Raw genomic sequence first — 18604 nt, 5'->3', positions numbered from 1 at the left:
TCGCTATGATTAGCTGAGAGTTCATCACTCACTTGTTGGTTAAAACCTTGTAGGAGCAGCAAATGTGGTGATTGGTAGAGGGAATGCTTGACTCCGCCCCCCTCTCTGCGTCCATCCGAGTGTGCTCGGCCTGACCCGGGCAGTGTAGAGTAGCGCTTCGGTTCCTCCCCAGTCACGCCCACCAGGTTCAGACTGGTTTCGCTGAGGCTGCGGCAGAACGCGGAGCCATGCTGCAGGGTCATGGTTCCTTTAGCGCGGTTCCGCTGTAGTTTCCGCGCCTGTGCGTTTATATCTAACAAAGAGAGTCGGTTATTAAACTACCGTCTTATTTTAACCATTCGTGACTAACTTGCTGATCATATACAGAGTGTGTTCAGAATGAGAGCTATAGAGTAGACTTGGTGAAAAGGCTGTGGATAATGAATATTTTTGAGAACAGGGAAAATGTGCCATGAGTGAATCTCATCTTGACTGACTTGATCCTGATGTACATATTCCTGTCCATCCCTATATATATATATATATATATATATATATATATATATATATATATATATATATATATATTTTTTTTTCTTTTTTCTAAAAACCTGTATGCGGAATTGACTAGCACTAGAACACTGCACTGAATGTGTGTCTTGATGCATTATGGTTACAGCTCCATGAAATATTCATTAAGAGATATATACCAGATAAATATTTACACTGTGTTTTTTTCTCTGAGTTCGCATTTAGAAGGTGATCGTGTGATACCAGCAATTAAAGGTGACTGAGAACACTCTTGTGGGTGAACGACATGGAGGCGGAAGAGTCATTATTATTCTCAGATGTTATTAACCTTTCTGAAATGGAGTGTGTAAGTTAGCTGTAGGTGCACTATATTGACAAACATTTGTGGACACCTGAGCATGAGATTAGTGTTTGTTCCTTTTTGAATATCCAATCCAAATTGTGTTCCCATTACCTGTTAGAATTTGTGTGCTTTAACTTTATTTTAAATCTATTCTCTTCTAGTAAGGTGAAGTTACCTCTCCAATCAATCTATTCATCATCATCATCTACCACCCCTTGGAGACTTTGTAGAAGAGATGGACAAATGCCTCAGTAATCTTTCCTTCTGACAGCACCCCTCTGACAGTTCTTGGTGACTTCAACCTCCCATCTGACAAACTTCATTCATCTTGCCTTCTGACTCTTCCAAATTTCTTCTCCTTGACATTTAACTGCTACCCCACTTCAAATTTTTGATTATCATCTGGTTTCCTTTACAATCACTCTCCCTATCCTACCTAAAAACCTCCACTTCATCTCTCCTTCCTTTACAGCTTCCTGTACTCTTTCATTTCTTCCTGACCCTGACTCGTTTTTCTCTCTACTTTAGGACTCTGCTACTGACACTTCCCTCTCTTTTTTCAACCATGGACTTTTTCTGCTCCCTGACTACTAAACCCAAGTAGACCTCTTGTCCTGCCCCCTGGGTGTCAGAATTGTTGCACAGCTATCGCCAAGAACTTAGATCAGTGGAGAAAGTGGAAAAATATTACAACCTATGCAGACCTCGCCTCTTACCGTGCACTCCTGACCAAATTCTCTACAGATGAGACTTCTGCTAAGACTGGCTTTCTATAAGGAAAAGCTTGAGGTCTCTGCACAGCATCTTCTCTTCTACTCAACCCTCCTGCTCCACCTGCCTGACTGCAGAAGACTTTACCTCCTTCTACAATAAGAAGATTGAGGAAATCGGTCAGTCCTTCACTTCCTTACCAACTATGCCTACACTACACAGCCAGGTATCCCCTATTTCTTCAAATTTCTTAACCATAGCAGAAGAAGAGGTGCTGCAATCCCACCACCTGCCCTCTTGGTCCAATCCCTTTAACTATGCTTCTAAACTAACTAAACTTCACGCTGCAAGATCAGCCAAGCTGTCATTTGTCCTCCCTCATCCACCTAGACCTGTCAGCAGCATTTGACATGGTCAACCATAAGACTCTCTTGTCAACCCTCAGAAGGTTACATAAAGGGGGTCCACATCTGCCCCACATAGACTCTCCACTGGCATCCCACAAGGCTCATAACTTGTTCTTCTCCATTTCTCCGTTCTATACCCACTCTCTTGGTGATGTCATATTCTGACATGGGTTTTTTCCCCACTGCCATGCTGATAACAATCAAATCTTCTTCTTCCCTCCAACAGACACCACAGTTTTTGCTCGAATCTCAGCATGCTTGGCAGACATATCCACATGTATGAGTGCTTATCAACTGAAAGTGCCTCCAACTTTGTGCTAACAGTTTGAGGAAGAATCACATAATCTTGCTTTGTAGGACTCTAGAACTTTTTGACTTTTTGATGCTCAGTGAACACATGGTTGAACACTCATTTTCATGTAGATTTTAAGCTTTTTCTATGGCATGAGTTTAATGATCGCAATGACAACTGCAATCGTGACATTTTTATGGTTGCGGTGGAATGTGAAGGTGGAGTATGCAGTGGAGGTATCAGGCAGGAAGGGCTTGGCAGGCAGGGCTAGTGGTTGACGCCGTACCTGAGCACATTCCCCACCTTTAAGATTTGCAGTGCTGGGCAGAACCACACGCCAGCCCCGGGGGGAACTCCGTTGACATTTAGCATGTGCACCCCTAGTCAGGGTAGATGTTAAGACAGGGGAGTGTGTGTGAGCTCCTGGAGGCAGGTGCACAACACAGCAAAGTAGAATACCATTAATCGAACAATACAAAAAAACACATGAACTCATTGACTTATGCACTTAATAAGCAGGAGTTATTTGCACGTTGGTATTTACAGAAGTCTCTAGGTTAATTTTCGCCTGAGATTTCTTGGTGCCTCGCCTTCAGTCACCATGTCTAAAATCATGAAGTTGTCCTGTAAGATCTTAATGATTGCCACTGACACATAAGCTACAGACTTTGAGTCTAGAGAAACAAGTCAAAGACATGATGCTAATTCCCGGGTACAAAATGCAAACTTTTCCAAGTGTCCTTCAGGGGAGTGATTGAGGGACTCCCTTTTTGTTTCAGCCCTGTTCCTACCCTCGTTTGTGGTTAGTGTTCATATCTTTACACCAACCTTGTTTCCTCTCATTAGTTCCTGTTTCATCGTTTGTGAACCTATCTGACCTCGTTTTCCTGATTATAGAATTTCCTTCTGTGAACTTGGCTGCCTTTGTTTTTGCTACAGATAATAATTAATGAATAGCTCTAGGGGAAAAAAATGCTGAAGTGCATGTGTTCTGCCTCTAAATGTGACACTCAGCGATTTCATAAAGCCTCTACTGGCATGTGAACCAAGGTCCTCAATTTGGCACAATGTCCTCTGGCAGTCTTAACTTTTGATACTGTGACAAAGTCCATCCAGGACAGATTTCCTTGCGTTGCTGCTTGTCCGAGGACGGAAAGTCAACTGGGTGAGGTGCAAGACTCTTCTGCTTGCTATAGAATTGATATATGGTTTTCACTTATATTGAAACAGAAAGTGAAACTGGAGACTTATTAAAGAAAACCATTCTATTTCAATTATTATTTTTCAAGTAAAAATAAAAATGTTTAATTAAATTGTTAGCCTTAAATGTGTACCTGTATTATTTAATGTAAAAAGCAATCAACCAATAGGAATTGAGACTTTAACAGCGCTGGGCCCCATATAATTGCAGTTCATATGTTATTGATGAGACGTGGTGTCAGTGTATGTGTTGTTAAATAGTTCAGCACTGTGCATCCCTGCCACCTGGCTTCTGTTACACAATGTGTGTGTGTGTGTGTGTGTGTGTGTGTGTGTGTGTGTGTGTGTGTGTGTGTGAGAGGGTGTAATGCGGATTATGATTAGTATCGGCAAATGTAATCTCTCTGCCTGCTCATCTTCGCTAAACCACATAACATTCTGGAACATTTTTGAATGAACCTGTGTTCTTTGTAGCACCAAACAAGGGGTTACGAGTCTGACAGCGTCCGGTTACACGCAGCTCGTCTGGTTGCTCATGCGTAATTCTACTTTTATCAGTTCAGCAGCCTAGCCACAGTCTTTCGTCCGCATATATGCCTGGAGAAAAAGCCGAGGATAAATTATCTTGAGTAATTTTGCGGATATTGATTCTGACCTCCGCTTTGTGTTTTGGCTCAATGAACACCTTGATAAATTCCTAATTTAGCGCTATGGCAAACAATGAAAGAAGAGACGGGAGCGAGAAATACAAAACTGCTTATTTTAAAATTTCGGTATGAAAATAGTGAATTATTCATTTGGGCCTTCTCTGAATATTTGAATTCTTCATCGGGATAAAAACATTGAATATTTTAAAAATAACTCTTAATTGGTATCATATTATTATTATTAAAATTATATAATTTTTTTATTATTATTACTACAATAACGGTGAAGCATTAGTTATCGGGGTATGTGGGTATCTGCCTGGTGCATGTGGTGGCAGGAGTGCAGGGAAATGAAGACTGAGGGCTACGCTGCTTCTTTTCTTCCTGCCCGAGTGCAAACGAGTCTCTGGAGATTCGCCGTTGTCTTTAATGAATGCTGAGGCAGACAATACAGCTGAGGAGACAGACAAAGACAGAGAGAGAGAGAGAGAGAGAGAGGGGGGAAGGAGAGGAATAAACGGATAGAGGAGAGGGCAAAAACCATATAGATAATTTCGATAGTTCCTTGACACCTTGAGCAAAAACAATAGTAAAATAAAAAAGGGGGACAAAACGCCAGTTAAGTAATCACATGATTATCAACTTAAATTGGTGGTTGAATGACTTATATAGTAAGTGTCTGTTATATTGGCAAACATAAAAGGAATCTCGTAATATCACATATGGAAAGCTTAAAAACTGGAATCCTTTATCGCATTAGGATTGTGCGATATTTAATCCTTGCAATGTAATTGATGTTTACTTGATTATATTATATCAGATCCATCTTTACGTTCTTGACTTGGAGCATAAAGCACAAAAGGATGGTGCAAAAGATTGGAGGTGCGAACACTTGAGTCATGCAAGAGTAAAAAAATATACATGGAAAAAGTTTAGTCGTAAGCGCCACCTTGGCCATGACACTTGTTTGCGTCATCTATATAAATAAGCAACAGGAAACAATCTGGCCTTTTAATATTCTGCGCCTTCACTATTCAGTGAACTTCATTCGGAATAAAGAAGAAATAGTCTTATATAAGGTGGTATCAAAAAGTGTCGAGACTAGTTTTGAAACATGCCAACAGATGGCAGCACAAGGCTGAACGCACCCTCACAGGGAGCACCGACCTTCATAAGTCAGTGTGCTAAAAGACATCGTCCACCATCATGGATAGCAAGTTAAAACAAAGAGGAAACGTGAAATACTGCATGCAACTGGGCAAATCTGCCACAGAGACATTTGATATGATTTGGAAAGTTTATGGTGATGCTGCAATGAGTAGTTTCAAGCTTCAAGAGTGGAAGAACATCACCGGAACACAACGAGATATCAGAAAGACCTTGAACTAGTTAACCCAACGAAAATGTCAAAACCATTTAGCAACTTGTGCATGATGATTGTCGGCTACTAAGTTCGTCCCCAGGCTGCTGTCCCAGTAGCAAAAGGAACACTGCGTCAAAGACTGCCAAGAATTCTGTCACAATGCCATGACGAGGATCATTACCGGTGACGAACTTGGGTGTATGGGTACGACCCTGAGACAAAGCAATAGTGTTCTATGTGCAAGAGCAAATTTTGTCCACGACCAAAAAAGACGAGGCAGGTCCGCAGCTTGACTAAGCGCATGCGCATCATCTTTTTCGACATTCACGGCATTGTGCATTGATAATTCATCCCAAGGGGCCAGACTGTCAATAGTGAGTTATACTACTGGGTTTTTAAGCGTTTGAGGAAGGACATTCGTAGAAAGCGACTGGAACTTTGTCACACTAGTCTGAAAACTTTTTGATACCACCTTATAGGTGTCTCACACAATATTAAGTACAATGGACTCTGCTCAATCAAGGAGCTTTAATGCTGGTAGATAGGCACATTCACACTTTTTTCCCCACTGCAACCAAAGACAGCCACCAAATTGCGGATTATAATCTCACAGTAAGAGCTAAATGCTTCTCTAAAGCCCACCAATTGCAGGATATAATAGGAAGATAGCAGTTAGAAACTTTTTAAGCAGTGAAATATTTGTTGGATTGTTCTTGCAAAATGCCCTGTAGATGCTCTGCGCTTTAATATTGTTAACACATATCAGTTACCTGCAGTTACCGTGTCTTTCTCTTTAGCTGCCAGCTCCTCCACTTCGGCCCTGCGCCTGAGCTCAAAGCGCCTCGCGAATCCTTCCCTTGGCTTCCACAGCTCCTGCAGGAGGAGAGGCTTCTCGTTGCTGCCCAGAGCCCGCAAGCACTCTGTCCTCCAGTGCCGCTCGGCACCCTCGAACCTCCCGATCACATCGCAGAGCACAAAGCTGCTGGCTGAACCTTTGTTTAGAGAGTAGCGCTCCAGTGCCTCCTTAATAAGTTCTTGCGCACTGGAACGCGGAGTGGCCAAAACACTCTTGTAGTTAGCCCCAGCGCTGATTTCGTCCCCGAAGATCTTGAGCACACCTGGAGCTGAGGTCTGTGTGGATAGCTCTGCCGGATCATCCCGCACTTGCTCGGGCAGGTCGGTGACTGAGCGACGGTCCCGATAGCTCAGAGTTCGGTACAGGACCTGTGTGATGGTGCGGCTCTGGCGCTTCAGGCGACTCTTTGAGGGCAGTGACATGCTGGCTGAAGAGGAGCCGTAGAACATGGTGCCAAAACGTTCCAGATAGAAAGACTAGGACTGAGAGAACCACAGGATACATGAAGGTTAAACAAGGAAGCAATCATCAAGAGCGGTTTTCAATTGCAGTCTTATAGATCTTAGCCCTTGCTCAAAAATACTTAAGGTCTTGCAGATCTTGTTTTCAGCCCTAATCCTACACACCTGAAGCAAGGTCTTAAAAAAACTGGGTATTAGAGCCAAGTGTGTTGGAAGCAAAGTTGCTAGCTCGGAAGGTCTCTGTCCATCTTAAAACAACTCATATTGCAATGAACAAGTATTTTGAAAGGTCAGTGGTAGTGGTAGTAGTGAAGGTTAGGGATTAGTCAGGACTAGGACTGGGAACCACTGTTCTACATTGTCTTTACTTTGGCTTTACTTCCAAAACATTACAGATTCATTAGAGGTGACAATGTATGACTCGGATGTGAATCACGAAGCTAGCTGCAAGAACAATGAACATTAAAGACTAACAGCTAGTACTGCCTTATGTATGGCTCATTTGATTTAATGGTGGCTGGATATTATTATTATTAGTTTTTCTTTGTAGCGTTTCTCAAATCATCCTTAATATTTGCAAACCAGTAAGTGTATACAATTTGTACAAGTAGCACAATACATTGGATTTCTTGCAAAATCCTGTACTTTGCTCAAAATCCTTAGTTCATCTCTCGAAATTAAGTATTTGTGTCAATGAACATGACATTCTCATCAGAATGAAAAGTCCTTTTGTCATTGTTTACGAACGCGATCATCAAAATGTTTAGTCGTGTTGTCAGTATGACGGCGCACAGTTGCAGTATTTCTTGATATAAACTATGGTTTAAATTACAGTGATTGAAAATACACAAAATTGTACTTCCTTCTGTTTGGCAGCTATGAATTTCAGCAGCATAAATTATTTTATTTAAATGCATATTTGATTTATATTGATTGGAAAAGACCTGACAGGATTCACACTTTTTACTGTACTGTAATAGTGTTTCCTGGTTGTTCATCCATTTTCAGGAAATGTAAATCTGTTGCCATTTGAAAGTTCACGAGATTCACCTTTGAACTGTTTCAGAAATCTAGTTGATTATTGATCTGATGCCATACACTTGCCTTCATTAGTGAAATTCAAGATTCATCTGCACAATTCATCAATCCAAGGCACATTTACAAAAAAAAGTTTAATATAAATTTAAGCTTGACAGATGATGACAACTGGTTTAACCGTTTGACTTGCGCAATGAACTGATCCTTGTTTTGGAGGTTAAGACTATTTAGGTGAAACCAGTATAATATATTTTGATCAACATGATATAAACAACTGATAATGTAGGAAACAGCAGACACTTGTACACAATCAATTTAAAGAATGTACAAAAGTATTTGCAATTTGATTCAAAGCAACAAGAAATGTTTTTATGATGTGCACAAGTGACTAAATGATGTGGAGGTTAAATAAGTAGTTTTGAAAATCTTATATCTGAGAAACACACCAAAGCAACTGAGAAAAAACTGTAAACACATTATACACATGGTGACTAATAACTCTTTTAAAATATAGTTTAAAACAAAATTTAATAAATGACAGATTAACTGCATATATCAGTGAGTTTTCAAACAACTGTTTCATCCATTCAGATAGATGGATAGATAGATAGATCTCACAGAGTGGGAGATGAGTGTCATTCATTGATATATAAAAATAAATGACTTACATGTGTTTATAGACACACACACACACACACACACACACACACACACACACACACACACACACACACACACCACCAGGAGACAGGATGGGCCTGTCTAAAAGCAAACAGAGATATTGCCAAGTATTTGATGGAAAACTGTCTAATGGAAACTACGTGTTTGAGGATAATAGAGCCGTTGGACACAGAATTCACTTCACTCTCTTACATACATTTCTCTCAGCTTCTTGTCTGATAGAAGAAAACATGCACATGTGTGATAAGGACAAAAAAAAAAGAACAGACACACCAATATTAAACACGATTTATTATTTAATTCATTCAAACAAGATATTATAGTAGTGTTTTTTTAAATCACACATCAGCAGAAAATGAGATTTTTATCATTCATTCTAAATGTTTATTCTGTCTGAAGTGTAGCAAGAAACACACACGTGTTTTTATTTTCTTAATGAATCATACATAACAAACCCACAACCTATAACATAACTCACAAACCGTCTTATACTGATGTGTGAGCAATGAACAGAAATAACAAATCAAATCAAATCCACTACAAATAATTGTCTGGGAGTTTATCTGCATTTTATAACTGCCATAATAACCTGAACCATCAAAACAGACAGACAGGCAGACAGAGTAAATAGATAGATAGATAGATAGATAGATAGATAGATAGATAGATAGATAGATAGATAGATAGATAGATAGACAGAGTAGACAGACAGACAGACAGACAGACAGACAGACAGAGTAGATAGATAGATAGATAGATAGATAGATAGATAGATAGATAGATAGATAGACAGAGTAGATAGATAGATAGATAGATAGATAGATAGACAGACAGACAGACAGACAGACAGACAGAGTAGATAGATAGATAGATAGATAGATAGATAGATAGATAGATAGATAGATAGATAGATAGATAGACAGAGTAGATAGATAGATAGATAGATAGATAGATAGATAGATAGATAGATAGATAGATAGATAGATAGATAGACAGAGTAGATAGATAGATAGACAGACAGACAGACAGACAGACAGAGTAGATAGATAGATAGATAGATAGATAGATAGATAGATAGATAAGATAGATAGATAGATAGATAAAACAAAGTCAGATAGATAGATAGATAGATAGATAGATAGATAGATATAGATAGATAGATAGATAGATAGATAGATAAAACAAACAGTCAGATAGATAGATGCCTGATAGATAGATAGACAGACAGACATACAGACAGACAGAGTAGATAGATAGATAGATAGATAGATAGATAGATAGATAGATAGATAGATAGATAGATAGATAGATAGACAGAGTAGACAGACAGACAGACAGACAGACAGACAGACAGAGTAGATAGATAGATAGATAGATAGATAGATAGATAGATAGATAGATAGATAGACAGAGTAGATAGATAGATAGATAGATAGATAGATAGACAGACAGACAGACAGACAGACAGACAGAGTAGATAGATAGATAGATAGATAGATAGATAGATAGATAGATAGATAGATAGATAGATAGATAGACAGAGTAGATAGATAGATAGATAGATAGATAGATAGATAGATAGATAGATAGATAGATAGATAGATAGATAGACAGAGTAGATAGATAGATAGACAGACAGACAGACAGACAGACAGAGTAGATAGATAGATAGATAGATAGATAGATAGATAGATAGATAAGATAGATAGATAGATAGATAAAACAAAGTCAGATAGATAGATAGATAGATAGATAGATAGATAGATATAGATAGATAGATAGATAGATAGATAGATAAAACAAACAGTCAGATAGATAGATGCCTGATAGATAGATAGACAGACAGACATACAGACAGACAGAGTAGATAGATAGATAGATAGATAGATAGATAGATAGATAGATAGATAGATAGATAGATAGATAGATAGACAGACAGACAGACAGAGTAGATAGATAGATAGATAGATAGATAGATAGATAAAACAAAGTCAGATAGATAGATAGATAGATAGATAGATAGATAGATAGATAGATAGATAGATAGATAGATAGATAGATAGATAGATAGATAAAACAACCAGTCAGATAGATAGATAGATAGATAGATAGATAGATAGATAGATAGATAGATAGATAGATAGATAGATAGATAGATAAAACAAACAGTCAGATAGATGCCTGATAGATAGATAGATAGATATAGATAGATAGATAGATAGATAGATAGATAGATAGATAGATAGATAGATAGATAGATAGATAGATAGACAGATAGATAGATGCCTGATAGATAGATAGATAGATAGATAGATAGATAGATAGATAGATAGATAGATAGATAGATAGATAGATAGATAGATAGATAAAAACAAACAGTCAGATAGATAGATAGATAGATAGATAGATAGATAGATAGATAGATAGATAGATAGATAGATAGATAGATAGATAGATAGATAAAAACAGACAGTCAGATAGATAGATAGATAGATAGATAGATAGATAGATAGATAGATAGATAGATAGATAGATAGATAGATAGATAGATAGATAGATAGATAGATAGATTTTTTGCGCAGTGACCATCTGCTCCTGAGTTGGAAGCCGGTTTGTCCAAAATCTTACACTAGTGCACTAATTTGTAGGGTAAAAGAACACAGCAGCCGTGAATTTACTGCAACTTGTATTTTGGACACTGCCCTAAACCCCTCTCTCTCTCTCTCAACTGGATTAACTTCCATCATCCCCATCACCTGATTTTGCTGCTTCATCTGCATCACCTGCTTCATCTGCATCACCTGCTTCATCTGCATCACCTGTTTCAACTGCATCACCTGCTTCGTCTGCATCACCTGTTTCAACTGCATCACCTGCTTCGTCTGCATTACCTGCTTCAAATGCATCATCTGCATCACCTGCTTTGTCTGCATCACCTGCATCACCTGCTTCAAATGCATCACCTGCTGCATCTGCATCACCCTCCTCATCTGCATTAACTGCATTACCCGTTTTAACTGCATTAACTACATCAACATCCTTTTGATGTAACTCTAACAATACTTTGATAAAACGTTTGGTGCAAGAGATAAAAATCTTTCAAGGTCAACTGCTCCACCTGCTTCATCTGCATCACCTGCTTCACATTCATCTGCATCACCTGTTTCCCCTGCATCACCTGCTTCATCTGATTCGCCTGCATCACCTTCATCTTCTGCATCATCTGCTCATTTCGTTTAGTCTCGTGAGGAACAAAATGAAACAATTTGACCGTTCATCTTTTTATTTTATTTATATATATATTTGAAAATGACGGGCACGTGCGTGCGCGTGCGCGCGAGGGGGATTCACTTCCACACTGCGGTCTTGTCGCTATTGGCAACGCAGCGCGTGGGGCGAGAGAGAGAGAGAAAAAAAAGACCTGCGCGTGCTCGTGAGCCGTAATCGGCTTTGTGTGTTAATAAGGGTCAGAGTCTGATCCCTGACCAAACACTGTGTCTGTAAATGTCATAAAATTAAAACAAAATACTGAAGAAAAATGTGTAAAATCCAGCACTAACTGAGTCCGGTTCCAGGTCAGGGAATGCGACAGCGTCTGGTGTGCTGTACCTGTCCTGTGTTGGGAAGAAAGCGCTAATATTCTACCACACACACAAAGTTTGTAGCCACCGCGCTAACTGGACTTCACTCGTCTATTTCTCTTCAGTCAAAACTCCCTGAATGTGAAGATGTTCCTGAGGGGACCCTGTAAATCTTTACCACGGTGAATACTCACACTGACTGCGGTAGCCGGCTTCATTCCGATGCGCTCCGCCGGGTGAGGTGCTGGAGCTCCGGCGGTGTGGGACTCTCTCCAGCCTGTGTCATTTTAGAGCTCTGTGGAATTAGGTCCGTCCTCCAGAAGCACCGTGGCGACCATTTTATCGCTTCATTTTCTCCTTTTTAATATTTAATTTTTATTACAGCGCCGTATTATAGTCGCCGTTTCCACAGGGGCAGCCGCCGCCGTGTGAGGACCGAGAGGCAGAGCGCCGAGTGTGAGGACCGAGAGGCAGAGCGCCGAGTGTGTACGGAAAGAGCCGAGTGTGTACGGAAAGAGCCGAGTGTGTACGGAAAGAGCCGAGGAGTGACGAAGAGGGAGGGAGGGGGGGTATAGGGAGTCCTTGGGGACGATTGGGGTTGATTTTGTGTACGCTTGTTTTTAATCAGTAGATATTTATTTCTTTTGCAATATTTATAACAAAATGTATATTTCTAGTCATAAATCAGGGGTGTAACGGTACATACCAAACACGTGCACCGAGTGCAACATCGTTAAAAATCTTCCCTCTTCCCTTAAAAAGTTCCCTCACTAACGTATCAAGTGCAAGTTATTATTATTATTATTATTATTATTATTATTATTATTTTTATTAAGAACATACACAACAATGGCAGAGGTATGAAAAAGAAACTAGAGTTAGCACAGTGTCATTGTGGCGACCAGAAATACGGTTTGTAGTGTAAAACTCAGATTCTTTGTGTTGCGTAGACGTGAAACTTCTGCCGCTTCCTGCATTTTTACGACATTTTTCTCTTAAAAGGAGAAAATGCTGACTTATCGAATGGGTAAATGAATGAAGGATTGGAGATATTTGTTAAAGTATTCGGAAATAAGTAGAAGAGTAAAGTAGAACATATCTTTAGAAATCAAACACAAACACACACACACACACACACACACACACACACACACTCAGTATTACCCACATTACCTATTTTGATCTAACAAATGTTTAAAATTGTATTTGTGCCAGTTTTATTGATTGTTGTAAAAATGTAAACTGTTGATGTTTACACATTTTTATAATAATAAACTCTGCATTAATAAAACCAATTTTAGGATTTGCATTTCTTCCCCCTAACCTTATTGAAACTGAACCCGCACGTACCAAACCTAAACACACACACAGTGTCAGTGTGGACAGAAAGAGGCAGAAAGAGTAGAGAGAGAGAGAGAGAGAGAGAAAAAGACAGTGTAATAGAGTGAATTACAAATAGAAAGTAGGAGACAGGCAGAATAAAAAAGACACAAAATAAGGAGGAACAAACAGAAACGGATAGAGAGAAGAGAACGAGCAGAAAAGTGAAACAGCAATAAACAAATAGAAAGAGAGACAGAGAGAGTGCTGAATGGAAAAAACACAGGCCTCACTTCAGATAGAAAAAAATTGAAATATACCGAAAGTGTGTGTGAGAGAAAGAGAGAACGAGAGAGAGATGGAGCAAGAAAGAGAGAATCATAAAGAGAGAATATAACAGCAGCTCAAATTTAACAGCACAGCAATTAAACCCTTCAATCCAAAAATAGAACAGAACCGAATTCCCCCTTGATTTCTTTTAATTCCCAGTTTTGTTCCGTTTATCCTGCTTTTCTATGGCCTACGAAATCCGTAAAATAACTTAAAAAAAAACGACATGATCAGTTTTTGTGTACGAACAGATCTTCTCACAGGGCGGGAAAATTACCATTTTGTTCATATAAACATGGAGATTTCCTGTGGATCAATAAAACGTCTAGCATTTGACCATGAGTACACATTTTTGTATTTGTGTAAACATTCACAAATTTGCCGTATTTACGGTTCAAACGATCTTTTTTCATATTATTACTGTCTTTTTACCCAAGTGTAAAAATAATTTGTGCCCCCTGCTGGCTTAAAATAGGTATTAAATATTCAGCTTTCCTGGAATATACCGCAGCGATGTTCAATTCTTAAATCTGATTGGTCAGAAGTTTTTTATTTAAGTTCAATAGCATTTGCTGCATTTACATCATATTGTAGCTTAATAATTTTTTTTAAATGCATAAAAAAAAAAACTCATGTCATTTATTATGTGAACACTGCAGCATAAACATGCTTCTGGATGTGCTATTATGGGGAAATAATCAGTGTTTTTGGTGATAATGAAGAAATAATGACAGGAGGCATTTTTGTTTTCATCATGAAATGCATTTTTGCTCAATGACAAGATTTATAAAAATGTCCACACAGAAATAGAAATACAAACATTGCAGTAAAGTAACAATCACAAATCGAATCGGAAAATCATGTTCGTTATGTTTATAATGTGCAGATTTGGCAGGATGACCGACTTTACAATGCTTAGAATACCTCCAAAAAATAAAAACGAATCCAACAAACCCTGCTCTATAAAGAGCTAAAAGCAGAAAAAGGCACAAATGATATTTACAATGACCTCCACGATATATGTCTCAACACAAATCCAAGGTTTAACAATCTCACAGATTTATACAGAAATGATCCAGATTTCTATTAAGGCCTGGATTAGGATTAAGTGATAAGGCATGTACAATAGGGGTCAATATTTATTTACTGAAATTCTTCTGTGTCTTTTTTTCTAATAATAAAATCACAATTACCAAATGAAAAACCAAAATAGGTCCAATTAAAACACTTCCTTTTTTATTTTAAGTCGGACATTTCAATATGTGTGGCAGTGAAAGCTGTTGTTTGTTAGTGTAAGAATTTTGTCTCTGGTTTATCTTGTCTAACCAGAATTAAAAGACGATCTATAATTAAGATAAAAGTATCAAAATCAAAAATGCTAATTAAAACAACAACAACAACAACAACAACACCATTTAAATAAATAAATACATAAATAATAAACAGTACAATACCACTTTATGGTTTTCTGATACACTGTTGGTGAACAAACATTTTTTTTGATAAACAAATTATAAAGCCTAGTCAAACTGACTTATTCTATATAAAATTATTATATATATATATATATATATATATATATATATATATATATATATATATATATATATATATATATATCAGTGGCAGGCTATGCATTTGGTACCTGGGTCTTCAGTGGGAACTTAACTCCAACTCTTAATACCACTATTATCACGTCGCAATTATAGAAACCATCAATACTGTACAAGAACGCAATATAACAACGTGTGGCATTACAGAAAGAGAGAGAGAGAGAGAGAGAGAGAGAGAGATACATATAGAGGGTGAAAACCATTTAACTAAAGCAAGAAACCCAGTTAAGACTCCAAACCTCTACACTACAACCACAACTGTGCACCTACAACATCTGGAGCAGTTCAGAATCAATATTTGTCTAATAACATGACAAAAACATTCAAATGCAAATAAAATCCAGCCTACTCATCAGAGATGCAGACTCATAATGTGCAGCGCCCCCCAGAGGCTGTAATCCAGTGGTACCGTTCGTATTCAGTGGTCTGGAAGTGGAGAACAAACCCTTCCCAGGCTGAGACACGCTAGCTAGCTTCAGGGTTGGACGACCTCCTCACCATGTCTAGCTTTTCTTCAAAATGTATTGTTAAGTATGTCCAAGACCAAATTAATTTCTCTTTCTCCGTATGCATAAAAAGTCAAACTCAGATGTATTAATGTGTGCAGAGCTACACACAGTTTCCCTCTGACCAACAAATAAGAGGACGGAAAAATGCTTTCTGGGCCAGCGAGCTGCCCTGCGAGGCGAATCTGAAATCTGATTATTTAAAGAAATTGAGCTTTTTCTTAAGAAGACAATAGTAAAAAGGCCTGCAGTACTGACTCTGAAGGCTCTGGGCAGATTAGATTGACATGACAGCACATAGAGGCTGAAATCTGATTGGACAAATAATCTGACATCCACATACATGTACTGGAAGCAGTGCAGCGAAGAGAAGAAATTGTTGGAAATAAATTAATACAATTTCCTGGAATAAATATTAGAATTTAGGTTGTAAATGTAGGTCAGCGCTTCTGATAGTGTTTAGACCAGCAGAGAAGGATTTGCTGGACCTGACCGCCTGCCACTGATATATATATATATATATATATATATATATATATATATATATATATATATATATATATATATATATATATTATAAACTGAGGTCAGAGTGTTTCTTTAGGTAAAGATTTTAAGATTTTTTTTATATTATATTTTCATACATGATAAATAACTGTTGTAAAGCTCAGCAAACTGCACAGCATTTCTGTAAAAAAAACCTCTTTACTAACAATGCCACTTTTTGGATGATATCTGGATTTATAGCTCTAATATACAGAGCCTGTAAAAAAGTTTGGAAACACCTAGTCTTTCATCGGTTTTGAGAGACAAATGCATGTTCCTTTTGTTTCTATGCCACATGACCCTTGGTCATGTAATTATGACCAGAACTTTCTTCCAGTTGTCTGCATCCTAGATTGTTGCATAGAAACAAAAGGAACATGCTTGTGTCTCAGAAACCCTAAAACACTCGGTGTTTTCAAACTTCTGTCAGGAACTGTATATGTATGAACTGAACACTGGTATAGCTATGAAAACTACTTCTAGAACTAACAAAAGGAAATAAAATGAAAAGATTGTGAGATTTTAGATCAGTAAAGTTGTAAGGGAACAATAAACATTCATATAAAGTGTCATTTTATACAAACTTGAGCAGGAGGCAACAGTGGTGGAAACACAATGAGTAACACTATGTTTACATTGGGACTTCAATGGCAGTATTTTCCATTAATATTGGCCATGACACTGTACTGTTTCAACATCTTATTTTTAAGCACATATTTTCTTTTGTTATTTAAAAAGAATGAGCTTAGATAATCACATTTGGAGCGTTTTATGTGACCCCCAATTAAAAAAAGTAAATATAGCAAATATATTTCGAAAAGACAGACAGTATTATATTATATATATTAGGCTTGTGCAATGCAATTTCATTGTTCCTACACAATATTACACTGGTATACAACAGATCCAGTGATGTTTGTGTGTGCACTTGGCCCTACCATCAAGCTGTTCCTGACTACACAGCTGCAGGAAAGAAAAACAATATTACACAAGCCTAATCTATACTACACTGAAATGACAAAAGTATTGGGACACCTTCCAATTCCACTCATACGCAGTTACTTCTCCAAACTGTTACCACAAAATTGGAGGCACACATTTGTACAGGATGCCTTTGGATGCTTTGGATTTTCACTTCACTTGAACTAGGAGACCAAAACCAAAGTGAGCTCCATGTAGATATGCTTTACATGGGTTGGAATGGAAGATCTCCTGCTATAAAGCTCCAACCCTATTTAACACATCTGGGATGAATTGAATGCTGACTGCACCCCAGGCTTCCTCGTCAAATCTTGTGAAACACCTTCCCAAATAAAGTGGAATTGAATCTTTAAAAAAAAAGCACAGATCAATCTAATGCTCTGGTGTCCACAAACTTTGCCTGTATTGTGTATATGCCTTAAACAAAAGCTTGGTTTGTTTTTTGTTTTAACCCCTGGCCTATTGATTGACATAAAATGCCAATATCGACATTAATGAGACATTTTCTGAGAAATGCTTCACTTTTTTCTCCCAAAAGTTCCCTGACATTTTGACGATTTCAGTCTAAATGTGCAATTGTTAGCTATTTAACGAATACATTCACGACAGATTCATTTGAAATTGTACCAATAATAATAGTAATATAACAAATGATAAAAAGCTGTTCAGTCACATACATAGTTGATCTATTAACATTTTTGTATTTGTAATCATACTGTTATTTGTATCTGCACGGCAGTGGAATGTTTAGAGAAATGGTGATAGCAACGGACAACGCGTTAAACCCTGAGAACAATGTTTTGGCCACTTCAGCCAATCAAAAAACTTCATGTGGTCTGACTAATCATTGTAATCACTGGGGGTCCTGAGAAGTTGCCTGTTAAGTATTAGACCCTTGTTAATCAACACTAAATGGGGCAGAGAGGACAGATTGGAGAAAAATAAAGAGAGAGACGAAACTCTGACTTTTTCTGTATTAGACTGAAGCTCAAAGCACTTTTGGCAGGTCCCACAGACACCACACTGAAATGAAAGAATCCACCCAGACGAGTGATGCTATTAATACAGCTGTTACTGCAAACAGCCTGGAGTAAACGATCATACAAAAGAAATCCCTCGCTCTTTTGTTTTTTAAACATTTGGAAATGGCACATTAAAAACCTATGGCATATTTTACATTTTTGTGGCGGTCTGGGGAAAAAAGAAAGATTCAGTTTT

The 18604-nt window shown here is 38.0% G+C and overlaps 1 protein-coding gene across 3 annotated transcripts in view; it reads right to left on the bottom strand.

Moving 5' to 3' along the window:
* The window catches only part of radil (Ras association and DIL domains), a 29218-nt gene extending 16682 nt beyond the window's left edge, over positions 1-12536 (bottom strand). The window contains exons 1-4 of one of the 3 annotated variants that reach the window (XM_046837809.1): positions 12285-12536; positions 6244-6811; positions 2567-2686; positions 33-292 (exon numbers count right to left, since the gene is read on the bottom strand). In XM_046837809.1, coding sequence (XP_046693765.1) covers positions 33-292; positions 2567-2686; positions 6244-6778 — 915 coding nt within the window. In that variant the 5' untranslated portion in view covers positions 6779-6811; positions 12285-12536. The remainder of the gene's footprint in view (positions 1-32; positions 293-2566; positions 2687-6243; positions 6812-12284) is intronic. The other 2 variants (XM_046837810.1, XM_046837811.1) reach the window with 2 other exon arrangements.
* Positions 12537-18604: the final 6068 nt, after the last annotated feature.

This window comes from Silurus meridionalis, chromosome 24 (genome assembly GCF_014805685.1).
Source record: "Silurus meridionalis isolate SWU-2019-XX chromosome 24, ASM1480568v1, whole genome shotgun sequence".
NCBI lineage: Eukaryota > Metazoa > Chordata > Actinopteri > Siluriformes > Siluridae > Silurus > Silurus meridionalis.
This window is presented reverse-complemented; position numbering and strand designations above follow the sequence as displayed.